Source organism: Oncorhynchus clarkii, chromosome 11 (assembly GCF_045791955.1).
Source record: "Oncorhynchus clarkii lewisi isolate Uvic-CL-2024 chromosome 11, UVic_Ocla_1.0, whole genome shotgun sequence".
NCBI lineage: Eukaryota > Metazoa > Chordata > Actinopteri > Salmoniformes > Salmonidae > Oncorhynchus > Oncorhynchus clarkii.
The window spans coordinates 22377205-22399201 of NC_092157.1; the positions used below are offsets into that span (position 1 = coordinate 22377205).

The 21997-nt window shown below is 42.9% G+C and overlaps 2 protein-coding genes across 3 annotated transcripts in view; one reads left to right on the top strand and one right to left on the bottom strand.

Annotated features, from left to right (window-relative positions):
* The window catches only part of LOC139420371 (TLC domain containing 4a), a 129771-nt gene that overhangs the window by 65592 nt on the left and 42182 nt on the right, over positions 1-21997 (top strand). The gene's annotated exons all lie outside the window — the stretch shown is intronic.
* On the bottom strand, positions 3812-21540 carry LOC139420368 (calponin 3, acidic a). Its single transcript, XM_071170394.1, has 7 exons — positions 21266-21540; positions 9271-9392; positions 7598-7664; positions 7025-7162; positions 6684-6800; positions 6188-6334; positions 3812-5871 (listed from the first exon to the last, which is right to left on the bottom strand). Exons 1-7 carry the CDS (start codon positions 21320-21322, stop codon positions 5500-5502), a joined length of 1020 nt encoding a protein of 339 aa, XP_071026495.1. The 5' UTR covers positions 21323-21540; the 3' UTR covers positions 3812-5499.

A 21997-nucleotide genomic window follows, 5' to 3' on the forward strand; every position in this document is an offset into this window, starting at 1 on the left:
CATCACCCATTTCATTTGTATATACTGTATTATATTCTATACTACACCACTGACTGTTAAACAGCCATCCCCAGCACATCAAAGACATAGTGACACGGTATACTCCGCACACCTGGATCCTATTCCCAGTAATTAGTAATTGTATAAGTGTGTCCTTGGTTTACCATTGTCCTGTCGATTATTGTTACAATGTCCGTTGGTTCATGTGAGAACCTGTGCTGTTTGTTTTGGCCTTTGTGGATTGTGCAGATGATTACGGGTCTCGTCGCGTGTGTTAATCAATGTGCACATGTGTATTTATTCGAGGTACTCCTCACTCTTTTGTTTGGGTTTCAACCCTGTGTTTTGTATAGTGTTTGTTTGGTCTTCGTCCCTGTGCCTTTACACGGCACGCTGTAATTTGGGTATAATAAAAAATCATATTACGCATTCCTGCGCCTGTCTCCCGAATACCTCATACCAACATGACACATAGATTAGGGATCACTGGCCACTTCAAGGAAATGAAACACCAGCCACTTTAATAATGTCTCCGTATCTTGACTTACTCATCTCATATGTATAAACTGTACTCAATACTATTCTACGGTATCTTAGTCACTGAGTACATAATAGTCTTCGGGGTCTGGAACTCTTGTTTCAGGCTTTGGTTGTGTAGTTATTAGCTTTCAACCAACTAAAGGAATTCTACCAAAGTACAGGTTATGTTACAAAAGCAGAAACGTTAGTCATGTTTGTGTGGTGAGATAGGATCGAGACTGAAATAGTCTCTGCCTGGTACTCTTTACACTCTAGTCCTACTGTTGAGTTTTATGTGTCAGAAGTAGGATTTGCTTCTGGCCCTCTCACTAATTGACAGTAAAACAGAGGATGCCTTCTAATTGTATTTCCTCAAATTGAATCTGAGGTATTCAACATCTCACTGGGAGAAATACTGACTCCATTGTTCGCCCATGTTGCTGTCACTAACTCACAGCGTGGTGTTTGGACTATAGAGATACCAGATTCCCTCTGTTCCCCCATGGTTAATGTTGTATTGTCTCACCCAATGTAAACATGCAAGGAAATTAGGTCTAATTGCTAGACTGAGAAACAAGTAATTTACAGATAATGGCGTATGACTCTCATCCAGCACCCAGCTGGTTTAGATTAGCACCAGCCACAGAGGGCTGAGTTAGTGCACCTCTCTTCCCAAATGAAGACACAATTTGGGCTTCACACGCGAGGCTAATTCTTAGCACGCTAGGCAACTGAGAAGCATTATAGATGCTCTACTCCTTCATTAGAGATTGTAAGGAAAAAAGTGGGAGAATTTAGTACAACATTCGTATGTTGATGGCGAAGCAAAGCTTTGGTCTTTCCAACCAGATGCTAACATTGCAGCAGAATGTACTGTGTCTTGGATTTGACCATGAGAAAAAGATCCCGAGAACCTTTTAGTACAGGTTATGGTGCAATGGTGGTTGACTTTGTACTTGTGCACATTCTCTGAGTCTGAGCGATGCACATGTTTTGCTAACAGCCATCCACTGGCATGTGAGGGAGGATAGGGCCTCATCATACTCACTCCAAGACCCAACTCAACCTATGTATATTGTTAGATCTGTGTAGTTCACAACCAATGAAGGCAGTGAAGGCTTTTGTGTGCACTTTGTACATTGTTTGACATGCTGTCATTCAAAGGTATCCCTTGAATACAGTAGACACATTCATTGTATATTCATTGTGCAGTTTATTTGACAGGCAGTCAAGCAATTAAAATATGTTTCTATGTCAGGTACAGCAATTCCTCTTTTTAAAATGTAATCTTACAGGTTCAGGTTCACTGGGCTAGTAAAGGGCTCCTGGCTCCCGCAAAGGGACTCCCACTGGCCTTGGATCAGGGCCCAAGTCTCACCAGGAGTGACTATATCTCATGATGATCACCAGCCCGTCAGCTGCAGAAAATGGCCCTACACACACACGCACACACACACACACACATCCCCCTAGCCTCCATGACCATGTATCTGTCAGGAGCCTGATATATCCTCCCCCTAACCCCTGTTCCCCTCATCCCCTGTTCCCCCCATCCCAGGCGAGATTCGTTGAGTTACAGCCCGAGGAGCAGCTAGCTGGAGCTCTCAGCTAATAAAGTCCAGACCTTGGAGAGACGCTAGCCCACAGTCTCCTTCTTTTCTATTGTCTTTGGAGGCAACCAACCATCCATCATGTGTCATTAATTCCCTGCGCGGCTCTATCACGTTACACTGCAAAACCAGGCCACTCGAGTAATATGAAATCAATAGAAATATGCATGGTGGTATTATTACCAAAATATTTTTCAAAATATGCATGGTTGATAACCTGAGATGAAGCTAAAAGCAGTTTCAAACCACAGACCCTCCGTCTGAAGCCTGGTCCTCTCATAGATGTGTTGACTGGTTGGAAGATCTCTGGGCATTGAGAAACGATGAGGCTTCAATGTCAGCCACAATGCTAGATTTCCCCAGCTGCAATGTGAATACACACCACTGTACCTTCTCTGTTACCTATTAAAATCATTGGTAAACTTTCTCAAGTTACTGTAACTGACCAAAAGACACCGCAAATATGGAAATGAACCAAGACCGAAAAGTAGTCTCTTAAACAGTAACAGTCCGTGGGTAATGGTTACCACACATCGTTTATCAAAGACCTTCAGTACACAGGCTTCCTGACATGTTTTTGGCCCTGAGCAGTGTGTGTGTGTGTGTGTGTGTGTGTGTGTGTGTGTGTGTGTGTGTGGCTAGGTATCAACACGGTTTGTGTTTGCCTCCCGCCATGCTGCAGGACTGGTCGTTTCGAGCTCTGCCTTGCCTTTAAAGGCCTTCCTACTGCGGTTGCTGCGGTAACCACCTTATTTGGACTGCCTTCTCTAAAATTGAGTCTTGCGTTTTCGTCCTGGATTCCAAAGCTCACACACAAAGCACTGATTATTCCCAAGCAGTGAACTGACTGGGGCTAAAAAAGGAGACAGCTCTTGAATGAATGCCATAGTTTTCTCATGAAGCCCATTGGTTGAGTTGGCATGTCACTGTCCTTGGTGTTACGAAGCCCAGTATGGACACACAGTCTGTTTGACTAGCTCTTCACAAGGCTGGACACACAAGAGGTCAGCTACCAATAACTATGACGCTGTTGACGCAGTGTATAAGTAGGCATGATTCATAAACTGTGATAGTGTGAATTTGACAATGGAAAGCAAACAAGTGTATTTCAAGAATTATAAGACCTTGAGCGATGTACTTAATATATAATTGTGGACTCAAAGGAGAAACACTTTGTACATGCATTTCCACTAAAAGTTAATGGTGTGGCGTGTAACACAATATGTTAGGTCTGCCTTTACAAAGCCAGTAAACCATATGCTGCAGCTCTTAACATTCCATCCAGATTGAGGCCTTGAGTGAATTACCATACATCGCCTTTTTGCAGACCATGTCCAACACTAACGCTCCACACACACACACCATGTCCATAACACAGACAGCCACCCTCAGAACTGACTCACTCAACCATCCCTTTCCCAGAACACAGGAATGCTAGTTCTCAAAACACACTCATCACATTGCTTTCAGTTCAGCCTTTCTTCTGCTTATTCCATTCAGGAGTGGGACAAAAAGAGAGAGCAGCAAAGCTTAGCTTAATTAAATTCAGTTTCCAAATGTCTGTGGATGCTGGCTGAGCTGCTTGTCCTCTGTCATGGTTGTTTATTGGGTTGGATCTCTGGCCAAGCCATTGGAACAGTTAATCAAGCTCTACTTTACTGTCACAATTGAAAAACAATTCATGAGAAGCAGCATAAATGCAGTTATTTATTTAGGCCACACAGACTGCAGTTAACATTTTAATGATTCATTTTTAACAGTACATGACTAAAAATGGTCAGTAATTGATATATGGAGGGGCATATCAGGCAAGTTTCTCTTCAGCCAGTGGGAGTGTCAGTAATGGCATCCTATTCCCTACATAGTGCAATACTTTTGACTAGAACACTATTAGCCCAGACAAATCCTATGACTTTATTTTGCAGACTTATTTTTGTTTCACTTTTGGAGACAAACTGCTTTTCCACTCAGAGCAGTTACAACAGTCTGCACTGTGGGACATCAATTCAGGCAGAGGGCTGCTTTCCAAAAGCCGTCTCAGAGACATCCACTGTGGCTAAAGCCTCAAACAGAATATTGAGAGTAATTTTAGGTCTATGTGAATAGTTTTAATATACAACCAAAGCTCAGCGATGTTCCAATTTGTCATCATAAAATGTACAAGACTAGCATGCCCTCCTAATGAAATCCAAAGTCCTGCAAGCCAGTTAGTATTAAAGGGCAAATGCCAATCAGAATCACAATGTGGAAAAATACTTCCTGCTTCAGGCATGTCATTTAATTCTGGTTCAATTACATTACCGATTTATATAGAGGAAATTTGATAAAAGATTGGAAGACAGTGCAAATAAAGTTGACAATGGACTATGAAAGCTTGGAGAACCAAGGAATAGGCTTTATTTGGAACATACATTTTTGCTTTAAAAAAAATAAAAATAATTACATAACAGGACAGGCTGCGTCTGAAATAGAACCCTATATAGTGCACTACTTTAGACCAGAGCCCTGGCTAAAAGTAGTGAACTATATAGGGAATAGGGTGCCTTTTCAGACACCACACTAGTTTATAATGAGAGACATGGCAATAAATACAGTGGGAATGGAGGGTGGCTATAAGAACATGAGACATGTCACAATAAGACTAGCCCTACTGTATGCATCTGGTCTAATAGAAATTACTCTGTGAGATTTTAGGAAAATAAATGGTGCAGTGATTTGTATTGAAACATACCAAAACATTTTAACGGACGAGACGGCCACTGGTTACTCTGAGGCTCACTCAATTGTATTGACGTAAAAAAAAGGTAATAATTGGTCCTTTTAGGTTGGCAGAAAGCAAAGCAGTCGGTGAATGAATTCCTTTAAAGGGATGATATGATCAGTAAAAGAAGTCTAAGGGATGAAATAAATTTAAAAAAATAGAATGGTTGAAAATGCTACAAAGTTGGCAAAATTAATCTTTACTTCACAGTGTCCCATACTTCATAATGTAATAGTATAATAATATAGCATCTCCAACACTATCTCAGCACTTTATGCTTTACGACATCGGCATGAACACTACTGCTCAAATGGAAGGAGAGTTGGGGAGGTGGTGGAGAAGGAACGCACTCGACAATATTTATCTCTTGTGCTTCAATAAAAGAAATGTTAAAGATTAGCGAGGATAGCAAAAGACTTGCTCTGTTTGTCATCAATAAAATACACTGGTTTAATACTGCTCCGTCTAGCGGTCGTTGTGGTGTTAAGGTGGCGCCGGATTAACCTGGTCCCAGATCTGTTTGTGCGGTCTTGCCAACGCCTATGGTCATTGGTAAGACAGCACAAACTAATCTGGGACCAGGCTAGTGCCGGATGGCCCCGGACAGCCCTAATAGTCGATTCCCTGGTCGATGTTGTTGTAGTGGGCCACGTCGCTGTAGTTGTCTTCTTCCTGATAAGCCACTGGGTACTCCTCCCCCTCTCCCTCCTGGAGGAATTCCTCTGCCTGATAGTCACTGTCGCTGATCTCAGAGCAGTTGGTGCCCGTGCCTTGGCTCCCGTTGGTATGTATGACAGGCTCAGTGGGCGAGCCGCAGTACTTGGGGTCGTACACCTGGCGTCCCAGCCCGTACGCACTCATGCCTTTCTGGGACGCCACCTTGTTGGTGCCCATCTGCAGGGAGATGGTGGAGTTGTCCACTGGATGCACCTGCTTATTGTCGAAGATATCCCGACGCGTTCCCGGGCAGGACATACCAGCCTGGGGGGGAGGGGGGGGGCACACTTTAGGAGCTTTCCAGGAAAACAGTTGTTGACTGATTGTCTTCAAGACAAATATACGTATCATCAACCATGTGATTATGGCGATGTGCAATGAAAAGCCATGTGAAGTCTCCGTCATATTGTACACTAGATCCCATTGCTCTCTGTTACATTCCCTTGGCTCTCTTGAAAGTAGCACTTGCTAGCTAGTTCCTTCCATTACATAGGTTCCAACGAAGTAGACCCCTATAAATGCATCAGTGTTTGTTCTACCCATAGACATTCACAGTGTTTATATACATAATTGGTTATACCTGGCTGGCTCCTTTGTTGGTACCCATCTGCAGACTGATGGTGGTCTGGTCATAAGGCTTGTCTGTCTGGGACCTTGGGTCGTAAAGATGTCTTCTGGTCCCATATGCTGTCATACCAGCCTGGCTCGCACACTTGTTGGTCCCCATCTAAAACACACAGAAACATAGCTGAATAGACGTATTACACTTACATTTTAGTCATTTAGCAGACACTCTTATCCAGAGCGACTTCACCTAGTCCGTTTGGGGATTAGAACCAGGTTACTGGCCCAACGCTCTTAACCGCTAGGCTACCTGCCACCCTACATCTATTACAAGCGATTGAATAATCAGTTAAATAAGCTACATACAAAACATTCATTAAATCAGGATGATTTCCATTGGCAAAATATTGAAAGGTATAATAATGAACAAAAAAAATAAACATTTTATTATACAGGTCACATCCAGTAACAGTCCAACAACCTGTGGCTATTTGAGCATCATCATGTCTTACCTGCAGTCCGATGACGCATTGTCCAGCCTTGATCTTATCGTCATCAAAATGGCGTGTCTGTTTGTCTGCGTATTTCACACCAATGTCACACGATGTGTGCATGCCTTTGGTCTTTGCCTGTGGAAGAAGATAATAATGTGGAAATCTATTGATGCTACAAGTCCCTTGGAGAGAAGGAAACCTATCAGAATGTCTTGGTAACACTTTACAGTAAGTAGGTGTCAAAGTCTTTCTCCCAGCAGACACTAACTGTACCATAACATGTCTTGTATGTTTAAAAAAAATCTAAATACTATTCATAATTAAGGAAGTCTTTCTACCCCCCTGGGTATCACACTCACTATGCTAGCAAGGGAGAGCAATGTGCTCTGGACTTGGGTCATGTTGCCGTTCTCAAACAGGTCGTTGGCCTCAAAGATGTCATTGGGCTTCATGCCGTAGGCCAGGATGGCTTTGATGAAGTTGCCAAGGTTCTCCAGCTGGGGGAACAAAACACAGGTTACAGATAGAAATAGATTGAATAGAGCTGGCACGATTCCCTATTATTTCTGACAAGACAATAATATATTTTCTACGCGTTACATTTCTATCAGAATGTTCTGACATTATATCCTCCTGATGGGCATAGCAGAGATGGGGGAGGGGGGGGGAGTAATAACATCAGGAAGTAATAACTCCATAAAGAAGGTGTTGTGTGTGAGAGCCAGAGTGAGGAGAGAGTGAGCTGAAGGCTTAATGAAGGAGTCCACTTATTCTCCATGCATGACATATGGCTTGCAGGTCTTAAACGGTATTAATGAGCTAAACAGCCACCCTTTTGTCTTTGTGCTTTAAAAAAAAAAAAAAAGTGTTCATATTATTACAGAAGACAGTACTCTAAACAACTCCATACATTGAGGTTTAGGTTATCCTACCTTGTGCCAGTTCAGTTGTGAGTGGTTAATTTTCTTTATCGAGCCAGGTTGCAGTTTGTTTATCAATCTAAGAAAGAGAGAAGGTCAGTCTATCAAATCTGATGTCACGTACATACAGTGCCTTGCGAAAGTATTCGGCCCCCTTGAACTTTGCGACCTTTTGCCACATTTCAGGCTTCAAACATAAAGATATAAAACTGTATTTTTTTGTGAAGAATCAACAACAAGTGGGACACAATCATGAAGTGGAACGACATTTATTGGATATTTCAAGCTTTTTTAACAAATCAAAAACTGAAAAATTGGGCGTGCAAAATTATTCAGCCCCTTTACTTTCAGTGCTGCAAACTCTCTCCAGAAGTTCAGTGAGGATCTCTGAATGATCCAATGTTGACCTAAATGACTAATGATGATAAATACAATCCACCTGTGTGTAATCAAGTCTCCGTATAAATGCACCTGCACTGTGATAGTCTCAGAGGTCCGTTAAAAGCGCAGAGAGCATCATGAAGAACAAGGAACACACCAGGCAGGTCCGAGATACTGTTGTGAAGAAGTTTAAAGATGGATTTGGATACAAAAAGATTTCCCAAGCTTTAAACATCCCAAGGAGCACTGTGCAAGTACTGTGCAAATATTGAAATGGAAGGAGTATCAGACCACTGCAAATCTACCAAGACCTGGCCGTCCCTCTAAACTTTTAGCTCATACAAAGAGAACACTGATCAGAGATGCAGCCAAGAGGCCCAACCTGATGGATTCTGCAAAAACCTGAGACTGGGACGGAGATTTGTCTTCCAACAAGACAATGATCCAAAACATAAAGCAAAATCTACAATGGAATGGTTCAAAAATAAACATATCCAGGTGTTAGAATGGCCAAGTCAAAGTCCAGACCTGAATCTGTGGAAAGAACTGAAAACTGCTGTTCACAAATGCTCTCCATCCAACCTCACTGAGCTCGAGCGGTTTTGCAAGGAGGAATGGGAAAAAATGTCAGTCTCTCGATGTGCAAAACTGATAGACCATACCCCAAGCGACTTACAGCTGTAATCGCAGCAAAAGGTGGCGCTACAAAGTATTAACTTAAGGGGGCTGAATAATTTTGCACGCCCAATTTTTCAGTTTTTGATTTGTTAAAAAAGTTTGAAATATCCAATAAATGTCGTTCCACTTCATGATTGTGTCCCACTTGTTGTTGATTCTTCACAAAAAAATACAGTTTTATATCTTTATGTTTGAAGCCTGAAATGTGGCAAAAGGTCGCAAAGTTCAAGGGGGCCGAATACTTTCGCAAGGCACTGTATTTTGCAGATGTTATCGCAGGTGTAGCGAATTGTTTATGCAACATTCAGTTTAAAGTATTCAAGTTCAATGTAAAACAGTATATGTAATCCTTGGGGGGGGGGGGGGGATATGCTGAGGACAATATCTGCAGTATGTTTATTCAACTGGATTATAAAAACAGACCAAACGCAAATCACCACATCAATCTGTGGATAGTGACTGGAGTGTGATTGATTACGCATATGTAAAATCCTAGTCAGTCTCCACTCTGCAAACATTAGCTGCAGATCACAGCATAGTGTGAAGGGCGCACACACACACACACACACACACAGCAATGTCAACCCTCTGTCACCGTCAGCTCTGCAGTAAACACAGACACTTACTCTCCCAGGATGACGCCATCCTTTAGGCCCTTCTGGAAGTTCTCGCCAATGGCCATCGCCGTCACCTCCTCGATCCAGAACCGAAGCTCCTCCTCCTTTTGCATGTCATATTTGCCTGCGATCTGAGAAGGTGAAAGCACACAGTGGGTTAGTAAAAGTTTTCAGAACCTAGAGGAACATCTATGTTCAAGCTACAGGGTTGCATGGCGTGTTTCATAATGTCCTTTGACATTGTAATAAAATAAAATAAAGTTTTACATCGAGAAGACTAAGAAGTTGTTAGCAAGCTGGGCTTTTACATATGTATCCCAAATGGCACCCTATTGGCACCCTATTCCCTATTTAGTGCACTACTTTTGATTAGAGCTCTGGTGAAAAGTAGTGCACTGTAAAAAGAATAGGGCGTCATTTCAGCAAGTACTGAGCTGTGGGGTAAATCAACAGGCTAGGACTGGGGGGGGGGGGGGGGGGGGGGGGGCTTAAAGCTCAAATGTTGACCTTCTGGGCTTTTATGCTATTCCAGACAGATGTTTGGCTTTAAATGTTGTGCCAACCAGACGTTTATTTTTTTATTTAACGAGGTAAGTCGGTTAACCTCTACGGGATTGGTGTGTCCCCCCCCCACGCGGGATGGTTGAGCTAATGTAGGCTAATGTGATTAGCATGAGGTTGTAAGTAACAAGAACATTTCCCAGGACAGACATATCTGATATGGGTTGAAATCTTAAATTCTTGTTAATCTAACTGCACTGTCCAGTTTATAGTAGCTATTACAGTGAAAGAATACCATTAGATTGTTTGAGGAGAGGGTACAGTTATTTACTTTAACATTTATTAATAAACCAAATTAGGCACATTTGGGCAGTCTCAATACAACATTTTGAACATAAATGCAATGGTTCATTTGATCAGTCTTTGCACACACACTGCTGCCATCTAGTGGCCAGAATCGAAATTGCGCCTAACCTGGAATAGTACATTGTGACCTTTCTTTTGAATTTCAAAGATGGAACAAAAAAAAAAAGCATGCTTTTTTTCTTTGTATTATCTTTTACCAGATCAAATGTGTTGTTCTCCTACATTCATTTCACATTTCCACAAACAAATGGTATCAAGAATATGCATATCCTTACTTCAGGTCCTGAGCTTTAGGCAGTTAGATTTGGATATGTCATTTTAGGCGAAAATTTAGAGAGAAAAAAGGAGGTTCCGATCCTTAAGGAGGTTTAAAGAACAAATTCTTATTTACAATGACGGCCTAACCCAGACAAACGCTGGGCCAATTGTGCGCCGCCCTATGGGACTCCCAATCACGGCCGGTTGTGATACAGCCTGGAATTGAACTAGGGTCTATAGTGACCTCTAGCACTGAGATGCCGTGCCTTAGACTGCTGCACCACTCAGGAGCCAAAGTGATTTAGCTAAGTGATTCATGTAATATAGATTGTTGTTAGAACCTTATTGGGTCCAAACAAACAGTAAAGACGTCAACCGTAAAGACGTCAGCGAGTCCCAACATTACGTCAGAAATGCTTTCAGATTCCCACGTCGACTTCAAAGCCAGTGTGAGAAAAAAAAACACACAAATTCACGTTGTTCATAAGGGAGCCCATGATGCAACCATGGTTTACTGAGAACTAAAAGAGAAGCTATTTGAGACTGACAGACACTAGCACAAATGAAGACACTTAAGGCCATTGGTGTAGTCCGATGTAGTTTTTTCTAGAGCACTTTAATCCTGGTCTATTGCCAGGAAAATAAATGGCAATAATCTATTTATTGTGGTCTTGTGTTTTAGTGACAGTCCGTTCTCCCAGGGTCAGCTCACTAAGATGCTGGGTAGCTAATGTGCACCAGGACACAGCTCAGAGGGGAAGTGATGCTATTGGCATCATGGCATGGACAGTAGCCATCGGAGGAAGAGGAAGTGTGTATGTGAAGTCAATTACAATGGCATGCTCCTCTTCTTCTCCCACTGCTTTCTCTCCATTACACACACACCACGAGAAGTCAAGGGCTTGGAAACCTTCCAAGCGGTCTCTCTGGATCTGCTAAAAATGGTAGGCCTACATTGAATGTGTTGTAATCTACTGTAAATGACTAAGTACTGTACTGTCAATTACACACAATTAGATTGCACAATGCCATGGAACTTTTCCAGGTCCTTTCTACAAATGTCACACTACTGAGTATATTTAACTGTGCTTCGCAGCTAGTGTCACCCATTAGTTCATATTCCATTGTAAACAAACACTTCAACATTGGCCTATGTCCTATAAACATGGGCTTTTAACAAATGCACCGCACAGTTCACACAGGAGTCAGTTAAACAAACAACCTCATCTGTATAATCTAGTCAAAGAGGAAGAAGACAAAGCATCTTGCCTCCATTCCACTCCTCTCCTTACATTATAGTCCATTCTTTGTTTCACCTTTACTCTACAACTGTAGCTTGTTCCCAGTGTGCGGATATTAGCTCTTTAGCACCACATGTTAATACTGGGATTCAAGAGGGATGCTATATGTAGGCTATGTAGCAATGTAAACAAGGCATTTGAAAGCTAATAAAGCCATTGGGGTAATGACAGCCTTTTAGCACTATGCGAGACTGAAAGCTTGAAGCCCATAAACTTGTAGCCAACTTCTTCCCCCCCTATTCGGCAGAGAAAGGCTTGTTTTCATTTAACTACAGTTTATCACCCCCCCACACACTAAATCCTGTCAGCTGGAATGTGAAGGCCGTCACCAGAAAGACATGCCCTCTCTGAAGCGGTGTACATGTGTGTGTGAGAGAGCGAGAGAGAGAGGGAGAGAGAGAGAGAGAGAGAGAGAGAGAGAGAAACGAGGCCCTGTTCTCACATAATAACAGGCAAAGGCAAATCTTCAAACGTCCCTCCATCTTGTAAAAAGGCCAAAGTGGGGTTCTAGTTGCAAAACATGACTCAAATGAGAGGACTGGGATGGAGTGGAAGGGTTATAGAGGAACTTGTCCATCCCTTCTGAACAGCTTGACAGCACACTGTCATTTACAAAAATTCACCAGAGGCTTTTTGTGCCACTGACTGACAGCAGCTGGAAGCCAAACCATCACCCGAGAACACACAGAGCCCTCAGAGAAATCAGGGAGGATTAGAGAGAGGAGAGATTTCTCTTTCTTCACTTCTCTCTCCCAGCACAGCAGTACTAGTCTAGGAACACTGCCAACTCCCCCCAGTTCTCTTATGTCTTGGAGTCGTTAAACGGGAAAGCTTCTGAGGAGAAATCTGGAAAGCTACATGGGCTAAACCCCACTGGAATTGAACCCCAGACAAGCCCGTCTTCCACAACCCAACACTGTACTCCAAAGCATTTCCTGATGACGTTGCAGAACCTAGAAAACATCTGGACGGAGAAGATTTAAAAGGGAGAAAATGCCCCAGAAGCCCAACACGATCAATTCAATATAGGCTAGATACACCACTGTTGAGGCAATCGTTGTTTAAAATCAATAACATGTGTATCATCCAGTCTGGTATTGTTTCTCTTTGAAATAAATTTATAGTGAAAGGGAATTATATAGTCATGAAGTTCCTTACAATCAAGTTATCGATCCCATTTATACAATATCTTAAAGAATTGAGGGCATCTCCAACAGGGAACTTGACAGAGTCTATGACCAGAATTACCCCCACTTGATTAATTATTTGTTCAATCACACACACATGACGAAGTATTGAACAAACAGTCCAGCTGGTATTCATTCATATTTAACCACTATCCGTTAGCTCTGAAAACACTCCGTAGACCACAATGTGAAGTGATTGGCCGTGCTATAAAATATGTAGTGAACTAGACAATGTTTACATATAGTTGGGAGCCTTAATAAAACCAATAACTGCACTAGGCCAAATCCTAACTTGAGCCTTAATAAAAACCAAACTTGAGACATGTGGAAAGAGCTTCTGATGTTAATTAAGCAATAAACCAACTAACAATAACAAAAAGTCCAACAGAGTCAACAATCGTAGATTAAGCCTTTAACTTGTTGTTACAGACAATAGTGTTATTTATTTGTGATAAGTGCACTAGCTTACATTAGCCTTCATCAAAGTTGAACATGTCAAGGTTGGTGAAACACAGTGTCGATCTTGGGGATGTGAAAGTAAAAAAAGCTGAACAATGGTTTCAGGAAAAGGGCTCAATTTCTGTTCACCCCAAAACAGCATCTCAGGGGTTAACGCGACATAACAAGGAATTCAGGAATCAGTCTCACTGTGAAAAGAAAATCCAGCCTGAACCATAGCAGGGAGGGAATTGTCTCCTGTCAGCAAATAGCAGGGGAACACTCCATCCCCCAACACTCCTCCCTGCAGCGCTCCCCCACATTGGTAGTAATGGTACTGTGTTTTACTATTTAAAAAGGGGGGGGGGTAAGACAACCCCACAATAACCAGTCCTCCACCACATATCTGGGTCATTTTCATTTGGCACCAAAGCATAGAAAACAGACTAAAACATGGAGGGACTACCTGGACTTTTGAGAAGGACTACCTAGACTCATTTGTCATGTTCTGTTTCAAAGCCAGGGAAGCCTGAGATGGGCATCATTCAGCCAACCCCGGGCTCCTATCCAGGTCTCCCTGCCTGCTCCAGGGCCACTAGAGAAAACACACATTGAGGTAGGGGAGAGCAGAGGAGATGGACAGAGCTTGCATTGTTGTGTGTCTTGTGGTTCCAAGACTGCACGTCTGCAATCTCTTTCCTGCCAAAGATTCAGCAGAGATATACAACCAAATGCTCTGTTTGCTTGAGGAACCAACAACTCGCCCACCCAAAGACTTCAATGGAGGGGAAAAACAAACAAGGCAGATTCAGACCTACATGAATGGCGAGGCTTTGTATCCCCACTATCTACGATCAACTATTTTAGCAAGCATGTATTAGTGAGTAATCAGATAAATGTGATGGGATCTCCTATCAGACCCGGCTGGAGAAAATATAATATTTACTACTGAAACCCTTTGGGTGAGAAACAAACTGAACATTAAGTTGTTTTTTTCTGGATGGAAATCTTTACTTCTGAAACCTTTGGGCTGAAATGAAAACAAAACGCAACATGAAATTCTCAGGAGGGCTATAGGCTACTTGGTGGTGACCCAACGTCTTCTGACCTCATTAATACGACTCCCTCTTTCACACAGCACCGGATTCAGCTAAAGCTCTACCCTAACAGTTCACCACCCTCCAACTGCTGTAGGAAAGATATGACAGATGTGAGTTCATGTGCTCCCAGGCTCCAGAGGGAATTCCTGCTCTATTTTACAAACACTTGAGAAGTCCCAGCCCCCAAAAAAACACCAGTTAGTCAGTCAGTCAAACATTTGGTCAACACTTCAACCTGAGTGGCGGTGATCCCTTGGAAAGCACTGCTGGCTTGTTTGATTACAAATAAGTAAAGTGGTGGTTTGACTTTATAAACAATATGGGCTGAGGAAAGTAACTTTGGAACACACGGACTGTTCCAAACATTCAGCTTCAGCTTTTTCTCTGACATAATCAAGCAGGAAAGGACAACAAATATTATTAATTTAAAGTGCGTGTGTGGTTGAAGGACAGTTGCTGGTCATCTTTCGACATTAGCAAGCATTTACAATGGAAACTAAGCTGCTTTCCATTTCCCCTTTCAGAATGCACTGGATATTTATCACAATTAGCCCTCAAATAAAGCATGTGTGTTGGCAGCCACCCTGGAAAATATCAGAAAGCACACACGCATTAGAAGAACGAGAGCTAACATCATTTTAATATTTTCCCAGCTGAGCCAGCGTTTGGCTGTACTAGTATCGCTCATCTGATCCTGTCAAGGTTCAAGAGATTACCTTAACTAAAAGCTTTTCATACCACCACAATGTGAATTAAAGTACAAATGTAAACAGGGGCAGTAGGTACAGCTAGGAGACATGACGCAGTAGCCTAAAACTGTAGCCTGTCTTGAACCACTTTGTGGATCAGATGGACCACAACAGAAACTGTGCTAATTAAGGAATGAGGTGGTCGGTCGGGTCTCATTAAGGCATGAGAAACAGATGGTTTGAGCCACAGGATTTTAACTCTGCTTGGAACCACAGCTTAATGAATTTATACTCGTAATATCCCAGCTTCAGGCAGAGAGAGACCTCTCAAAATGACAAAAATCCTAGGAGAGAGAGAGAGAGAGAGAGAGAGAGAGAGAGAACCATAGCTCAGTGAATTAGATATCTTTCAGATTGGGTTGTTTGTTGCCGGTTTCCAGGTTCCAGTTTCTCACGTTCAGGAAGTGTGGCAATGTGAGACTAGGGGATGTTGGTAATAGAGAGGAATCATTGAGGAATTCTAAGCATCTCTGACATGTGACTTCCAAAGAAACCCGTACAATACGAGTGATTGCATATATAGTTTCCTCCAGTTTCTGCCGTGTGTATTTAATCAGAGCTTGATAAATTCACAATCTGCTGGAGTGTTTGACAAATTCCTGACTTAGTGTGCCAAAAGTTGACATAGAAATCTGTCACTTGAAAGCCAGCCAGAGCAAGGCAATGTATGAATGGACTGCGTAGGCTACTCTAACAACACTGGGTATGTTTGTTGATGATCTCATCGTTCTGCAACACACTTAAATACAGTAGCCTTGATTCCACTGTGTTGTTCACAAGTTGTTGCGCTCCTGGTCAATTTCTCCTCAAGGATTGTTGAAAAATATTCATTATCATCCCTCTCTAACTGGATTTTCACATCATTGGCCAACAGCAGGCTATGACAGCATGCTTATCTTTTATCAGGAGTGAGAGAAACATTGGCTGGCATCTGGCACCACTGCTATCAATTCAAACCGAGACAGGGCAGATAGTTTCACATAAACATTACACATGGGCCTGAGTAGGCTATGCGCCGTCGGCCTTGACTGTCCTGTTTCCGATGGATAGGCTGACCGACGATGTCATGATTCAGTCATTTCCTACAGGGGGACAACTTCGGTAGCCTAGGCCAATGTGTTATGAACCAGTGGGACATCAAATCCAATTTTATTGGTCACATACACATGGTTAGCAGATGTTAATGCGAGTGTAACGAAATGCTTGTGCTTCTAGTTCTGACAGAGCAGTAATATTTAACAAGTAATGTAACAAATTCACAATGACTACCTTATACACACATATGTAAAGAGATTAATAAGAATATGTACATATAAATATATGGATGAGCGATGGCCGTGCGGCATAGGCAAGATGCAGTAGATGGTATAGAATATGGTATATACATATGAGATGAATCATGTAGGATATGTAGACATTAAAGTAGTGTTATTTAAAGTGACTAAAGTAAGGTATTAAAGTGGCCAGAGATTTGAGTCTGTAAGTTGGCAGCAGCCACTCTATGTTAGTGATGGCTGTTCAACAGTCTGATGGCCTTGAGATAGAAGCTGTTTTTCCAGTCGCTCTGTCCCAGCTTTGATGCACCTGTACTGACCTCGCCTTCTGGATGATAGCGGTGTGAACAGGCAGTGGCTCGGGTGGTTGTTGTCCTTGATGATCTTTTTGGCCTTCCTGTGACATCGGGTGCTGTAGGTGTCCTGGAGGGCAGGTAGTTTGCCCCCGGTGATGCGTTGTGCAGACCACACTACCCTCTGGAGAGCCTTACGGTTATGAGCAGAGCAGTTGCCGTACCAGGCAGTGATACAGCCCGACAGGATGCTCTCGATTGTGCATCTATAAAAGGTTTGTGTTTTAGGTTACAAGCCAAATTTCTTCAGCCTCTTGAAAAGACGCTGTTGGGCCCTCTTCACCATGCTGTCTGTGTGGATGAACCATTTCAGTTTGTCCGTGATGTGTACGCCGAGGAACATAAAACTTTCCACTTTCTCCACTACTGTCCCGTCGATGTGGATGAGGGGATGCTCCCTCTGCTGTTTACTGAAGTCCACGATCATCTCCTTTGTTTTGTTGAGTGAGGTTATTTTCCTGACACCACACTCCGAGAGCCCTCACCTCCTCCCTGTAGGCATTCTCGTCGTTGTTGGTAATCAAGCCTACCACTGTAGTGTCGTCTGCAAACTTGATGATTGAGTTGGAGGCGTGCATGGCCACCCAGTCATGGGTGAACAGGGTGTACAGGAGAGGGCTGAGAATGCACCCTTGTGGGGCCCCAGTGTTGAGGATCAGCTGGGTAGATATGTTGTTTCCTACCCTCACCACCTGGGGGTGGCCAGTCAGAAAGTCCAGGACCCAGTTGCACAGGGCATGGTCGAGACCCAGGGTCTCGAGCTTAATGACCAGTTTGGAGGGTACTATGGTGTTAAATGCTGAGCTGTAGTCAATGAACAGCATTCTTACATAGGTATTCCTCTTGTCCAGATGGGATAGGGCAGTGTGCAGTGCGATGGCGATTGCATCGTCTGTGGACCTATTGGGGCAGTAAGCAAATTGGAGTGGGTCTAGGGGATCAGGTAGGGTGGAGGTGATATGATCCTTGACTGGTCTTTCAAAGCACTTGATGATGACAGAAGTGAGTGCTACAGGGCAATTGTCATTTAGTTCAGTTACCTTAGCTTTCTTGGGAACAGGAACAATGGTGGCCATCTTGAAGCCTGTGGGCACAGCAGACTGGGATAGGGATTGATTGAATATGTTCATAAACACACCAGCCAGCTGGTCTGCGCATGCTTTGAAGACACGTCTAGGGATGCCCTCTGGGCCGGCAGCCTTGTGAGAGTAAACATGTTTAAATATTATACTCACGTTGGCCACGGTGAAGGAGAGCTCACAGGCTTTGGTAGCGGGCCATGTCAGTGGCACAGCATTGTCCTCAAAGCGAGCAAAGAAGTTGTTTAATTTGTCTGGGAGCAAGATGTTGATGTCCGCAACAGGGTTGGTTTTCTTTTTGTAATCTGTGATTGACTGTAGACCCTGCCACATATGTCTCCCGTTTGAGCCGTTGAATTGTGACTCTACTTTGTCTCTATACTGACACTTTGCGTGTTTGATTGCCTTGCGGAGGGAATAGCTACACTGTCGCCTCGCCATAATTAAAAGGTGGTTCGTGCTTTCAGTTTTGCACGAATGCTGCCATGAATCCACGGTTTCTGGTTAGAGAAGGTTTTAATAGTCAGTGGGTACATCCCCACCGATGCACATACTAATAAACGTGCTCACCTAGTCAGCGTATACGTAAATGTTGTTGCCGGAGGCTACCCGGAACAAATCCCAGTCCACGTGATCAAAGCAATCTTGAAGCTTGGAATCCGATTGGTCAGACCAGTGTTGGATAGATCTGAGCACAGGCGTTTCCTGTTTTAGTTTCTGTCTATAGGCTGGGAGGAACAAAATGGAGTCATGGTCAGATTTGCCGAAGGGAGGGCGGGCTTTGTATGCATCGTGGAAGTTAGAGTAGCAATGGTCCAGAATGCTACCAGCTCGTGTCGCTCATTCGATATGCTGATCGAATTTAGGAAGCCATGTTCTCAGATTAGCTTTGTTAAAATCCACAGCTACAATAAATGCAGCCTCAGGATATATGGTTTCCAGTTTACATAGAGTCCAGTGAAGTTCTTTCAGTGCCTGTTGAGGTATCTGCTCGGGGGGGGGGGGTATACACAGCTGTGAATGTAGTCAAAGAGAATTCTCTTGGTAAATAATGCAGTCAGTATTGATTGTAAGGAATTCTAGGTCAGGTGAACAAAAATACTTGAGTTCCTGTATGTTGTTATGATTACACCATGTGTCATTAATCATGAGGCATATACCCCGCCCTTCTTATCAGAGATATCTTTGTTTCGGTCAGCGTGATGCGTGAAGAAACTGAGTGGCTGTACTGACTCTGACAACATATCCCGAGTGAGCAATGTTTCCATGAAACAGAGAATGTTACAATCTCTGAGATCTCTCTGGAAGGCAACTCGTGCCCCAATTTCCTCGACCTTGTTGACTAATGCAGTGTCACCAACCGCCGATCATAATCAACTGGCCGATCTTCAAGGCATTCCTAGTCGATCAAACATTTCTGTAGAAAAGCCAACAATAAAGACTTGCGCTCCTTTTTGTTTTGAGCTGTTGGAGGTAGGTGCACTTGATTCATAAGCCCTGTGCACCGGGTAGTCAGTGCTCCCATTTTGAACCCTTTAAAATTTCTGAAAAGACAAAGTCCGCCTACCAGGCAGACCGGGAGATCTGTGGCTAAATCGAGTGTGCCTTCTGCGCTGGCCAATCGGATAGCTGATATCACTGTGCCTACAGTTTCCACAACCCCAGCCAAAACAAAACTTGATATTAGCCCGGCTCCCGAGTGGGGCAGCGGTCTAAGGCGCTGCATCACAGTGTTGCGGCGTCACCATGGACTGGGGTTCGATCCCAGGCTGTGTCACAACCGGCTGTGACCGGGTCCCATAGGGCGACCAACAACAGTTTGTCCGGGTTAGTGGAGGGTTTGGCCGGGGTGGAGGGTTTGGCCGGGGTGGAGGGTTTGGCCGGGGTGGAGGGTTTACTTGGCTCATTGCATTCTAGCAACTCTTTGTGGTGGCCCGAGCGCCTGCAAGCTGACCACGGTCGTCAGTTGAACAGTGTTTCCTCTGACACATAGGTGAGTGGTTGTTAAGAAGAGCGGCTAGGCGGGTCATGTTTCGGAGGATGCATGACACAACCTTCGCTTCTCAGGAGCCTCTTGGGGAGTTGCAGCGATGAGACAAGATCGTACTTGGATATAAAATTACACCATTTTTATTTTTAAAATAACAAATAATTTGATACTAACCTACGTAAGAGGTAACTTGTAATACCTTGACTAAAGAGAGACTGTCAAAGAATACAGCAGAGATTCTGTTTTTATGAGTGAGTTCATGGCTAAGTGATTTGAGGAAGGGACTTGCTGTTTGTGGCAAGTTTCTCAAAAATGTGAAATCACAAACAAACAAAAAAAGTGTCTTTTACATCAAAAATAGAGATTTGGTGGTTACATTTCTCTCATTTATATGGGCTGCCATTTGGCTGAAATACAATTTCAGGATTGTGGCTTTAAACCAGGGCCCAACCCTGATAATTCACCTCTCATTGCATTTGTTGTTCAAGTTACACTAAATAACCTGTTATAACATCTCCGACTGAGAGACAGATGTACAGTTACAGTGTAGCCCCCATTGACACATTTAAATGTGGGGGCATAGCCTACCCATAGCCCACCCTTAGCCCCTATACTGCAGACTCTAATGATGTCAGTCTTATCAGTGAGCTGGCTTGGCTCAGGTCAGTTAAAACAGCAGTTGATTTGGCTCCTAAAATGGCTATTTGTTCAGTAATAACCGATCTCTAATGTAAAACCTACAAAGTTGCCTAGCACTATGTCAGATCTTGACATGGGACTTCAAATATCCTACAGCTTTCCACGACGAAATGATTAGGCGTCCTGAAGAAAAAAAAACAACGCACTGCATAAATGTGTGGACCAGAAAAAGTCTCTCACCTTACTATTGTTCCTGCAGTGAGGAATTATAATATTCAGAGAATGTTTTATAACTTTTCTGCAGTTAATCATTGTCTGGAGATAATAAAAAAAGAAAATAATAAAAACGTTCGAACGAACCATCACTAGCGAACTCCTCCCTGTCCCACTGCTACAAACAATGCATTGGGCTTAGTTGGCTTGTACTCATGCTACTTCCAGTGATTATTTTTGAAAACACTTAAGTAAAAACCGTTGGTAGTTTAATTAATGTGTGAAACTTGTTTTTTTCCGTCTAAATTTCTGTAGGGGATAGTCCCATATGAAAATGGCCCTTGTAGCCTATTAATCATAACCAAAGATGATCTGCCATAACAGTGCATCAAACTATTAAACCAAGGACGACTCACATGTTCAACTCTGTAGCCCATTTCAGCTGCAGCAGCAATTGGTTGGTTCAGTTGGTTTATCCATAACGGCAATAATTTACAAACCAAAATGTGGTTATAAAAAAACAAACAAATGATTTACTTTTTAGTTCTTTACTCACTTTGCTTTTCACCTCTGCTGATAACCCGTAGGCTGGTCCCTTATTGAATGAAGTCATATTTGTTTTAGATTTACAACCAAAGTCAATATCCACTGCTACAAAGTAGCAAAAACGATTCCTTTCGGTTACTTTGTATCACACAACGAAAAGCGTAGTTCGGCGTCCCGTTCAGTCAGTCCAAAGGAGGAGTTTAAATCCGTGCAAATGTGTGGACTGTGAGTATCGCAGAGGCTGGTCGGACTAAAACTTCTCGCTTCAATACCTCATTTTTGTTTGGAAAAAATTTCGCAAGACCATTGACGGAGCCTTCCGAGCCAATCAGAGGAGCGGATTCTACATACCTCTCCCCATTGTTGGAGGCTGCTACTGTTGTGCATTTCTACGGAAGAGATTGATGTTAGTGATTTTACCAGGCACAAGCTATCCTATGTTATCTGATTTTACTGTCCATTTGGTTTGACAATGGATGTCTAATAATGTTGTTGTGGCTACAAACTTCACTGATTTACACTGAAAAAGGAGGGAAATTAAGCACAGCATAGCCTATAATACATCTTTAGGTAAGTAATAGGTTTAATTTCATTGTTTGATGATTTGTAGGCTACTAAAAGAAACCAAACACTGATTTATTTACTTACATTCCCTATAATAAGCATATATTGACAAAACTGATCTTGGTGTCTCTTATTGATTGGATCACTGCAGCCTTACATGCTTGTAAAATAACAAATT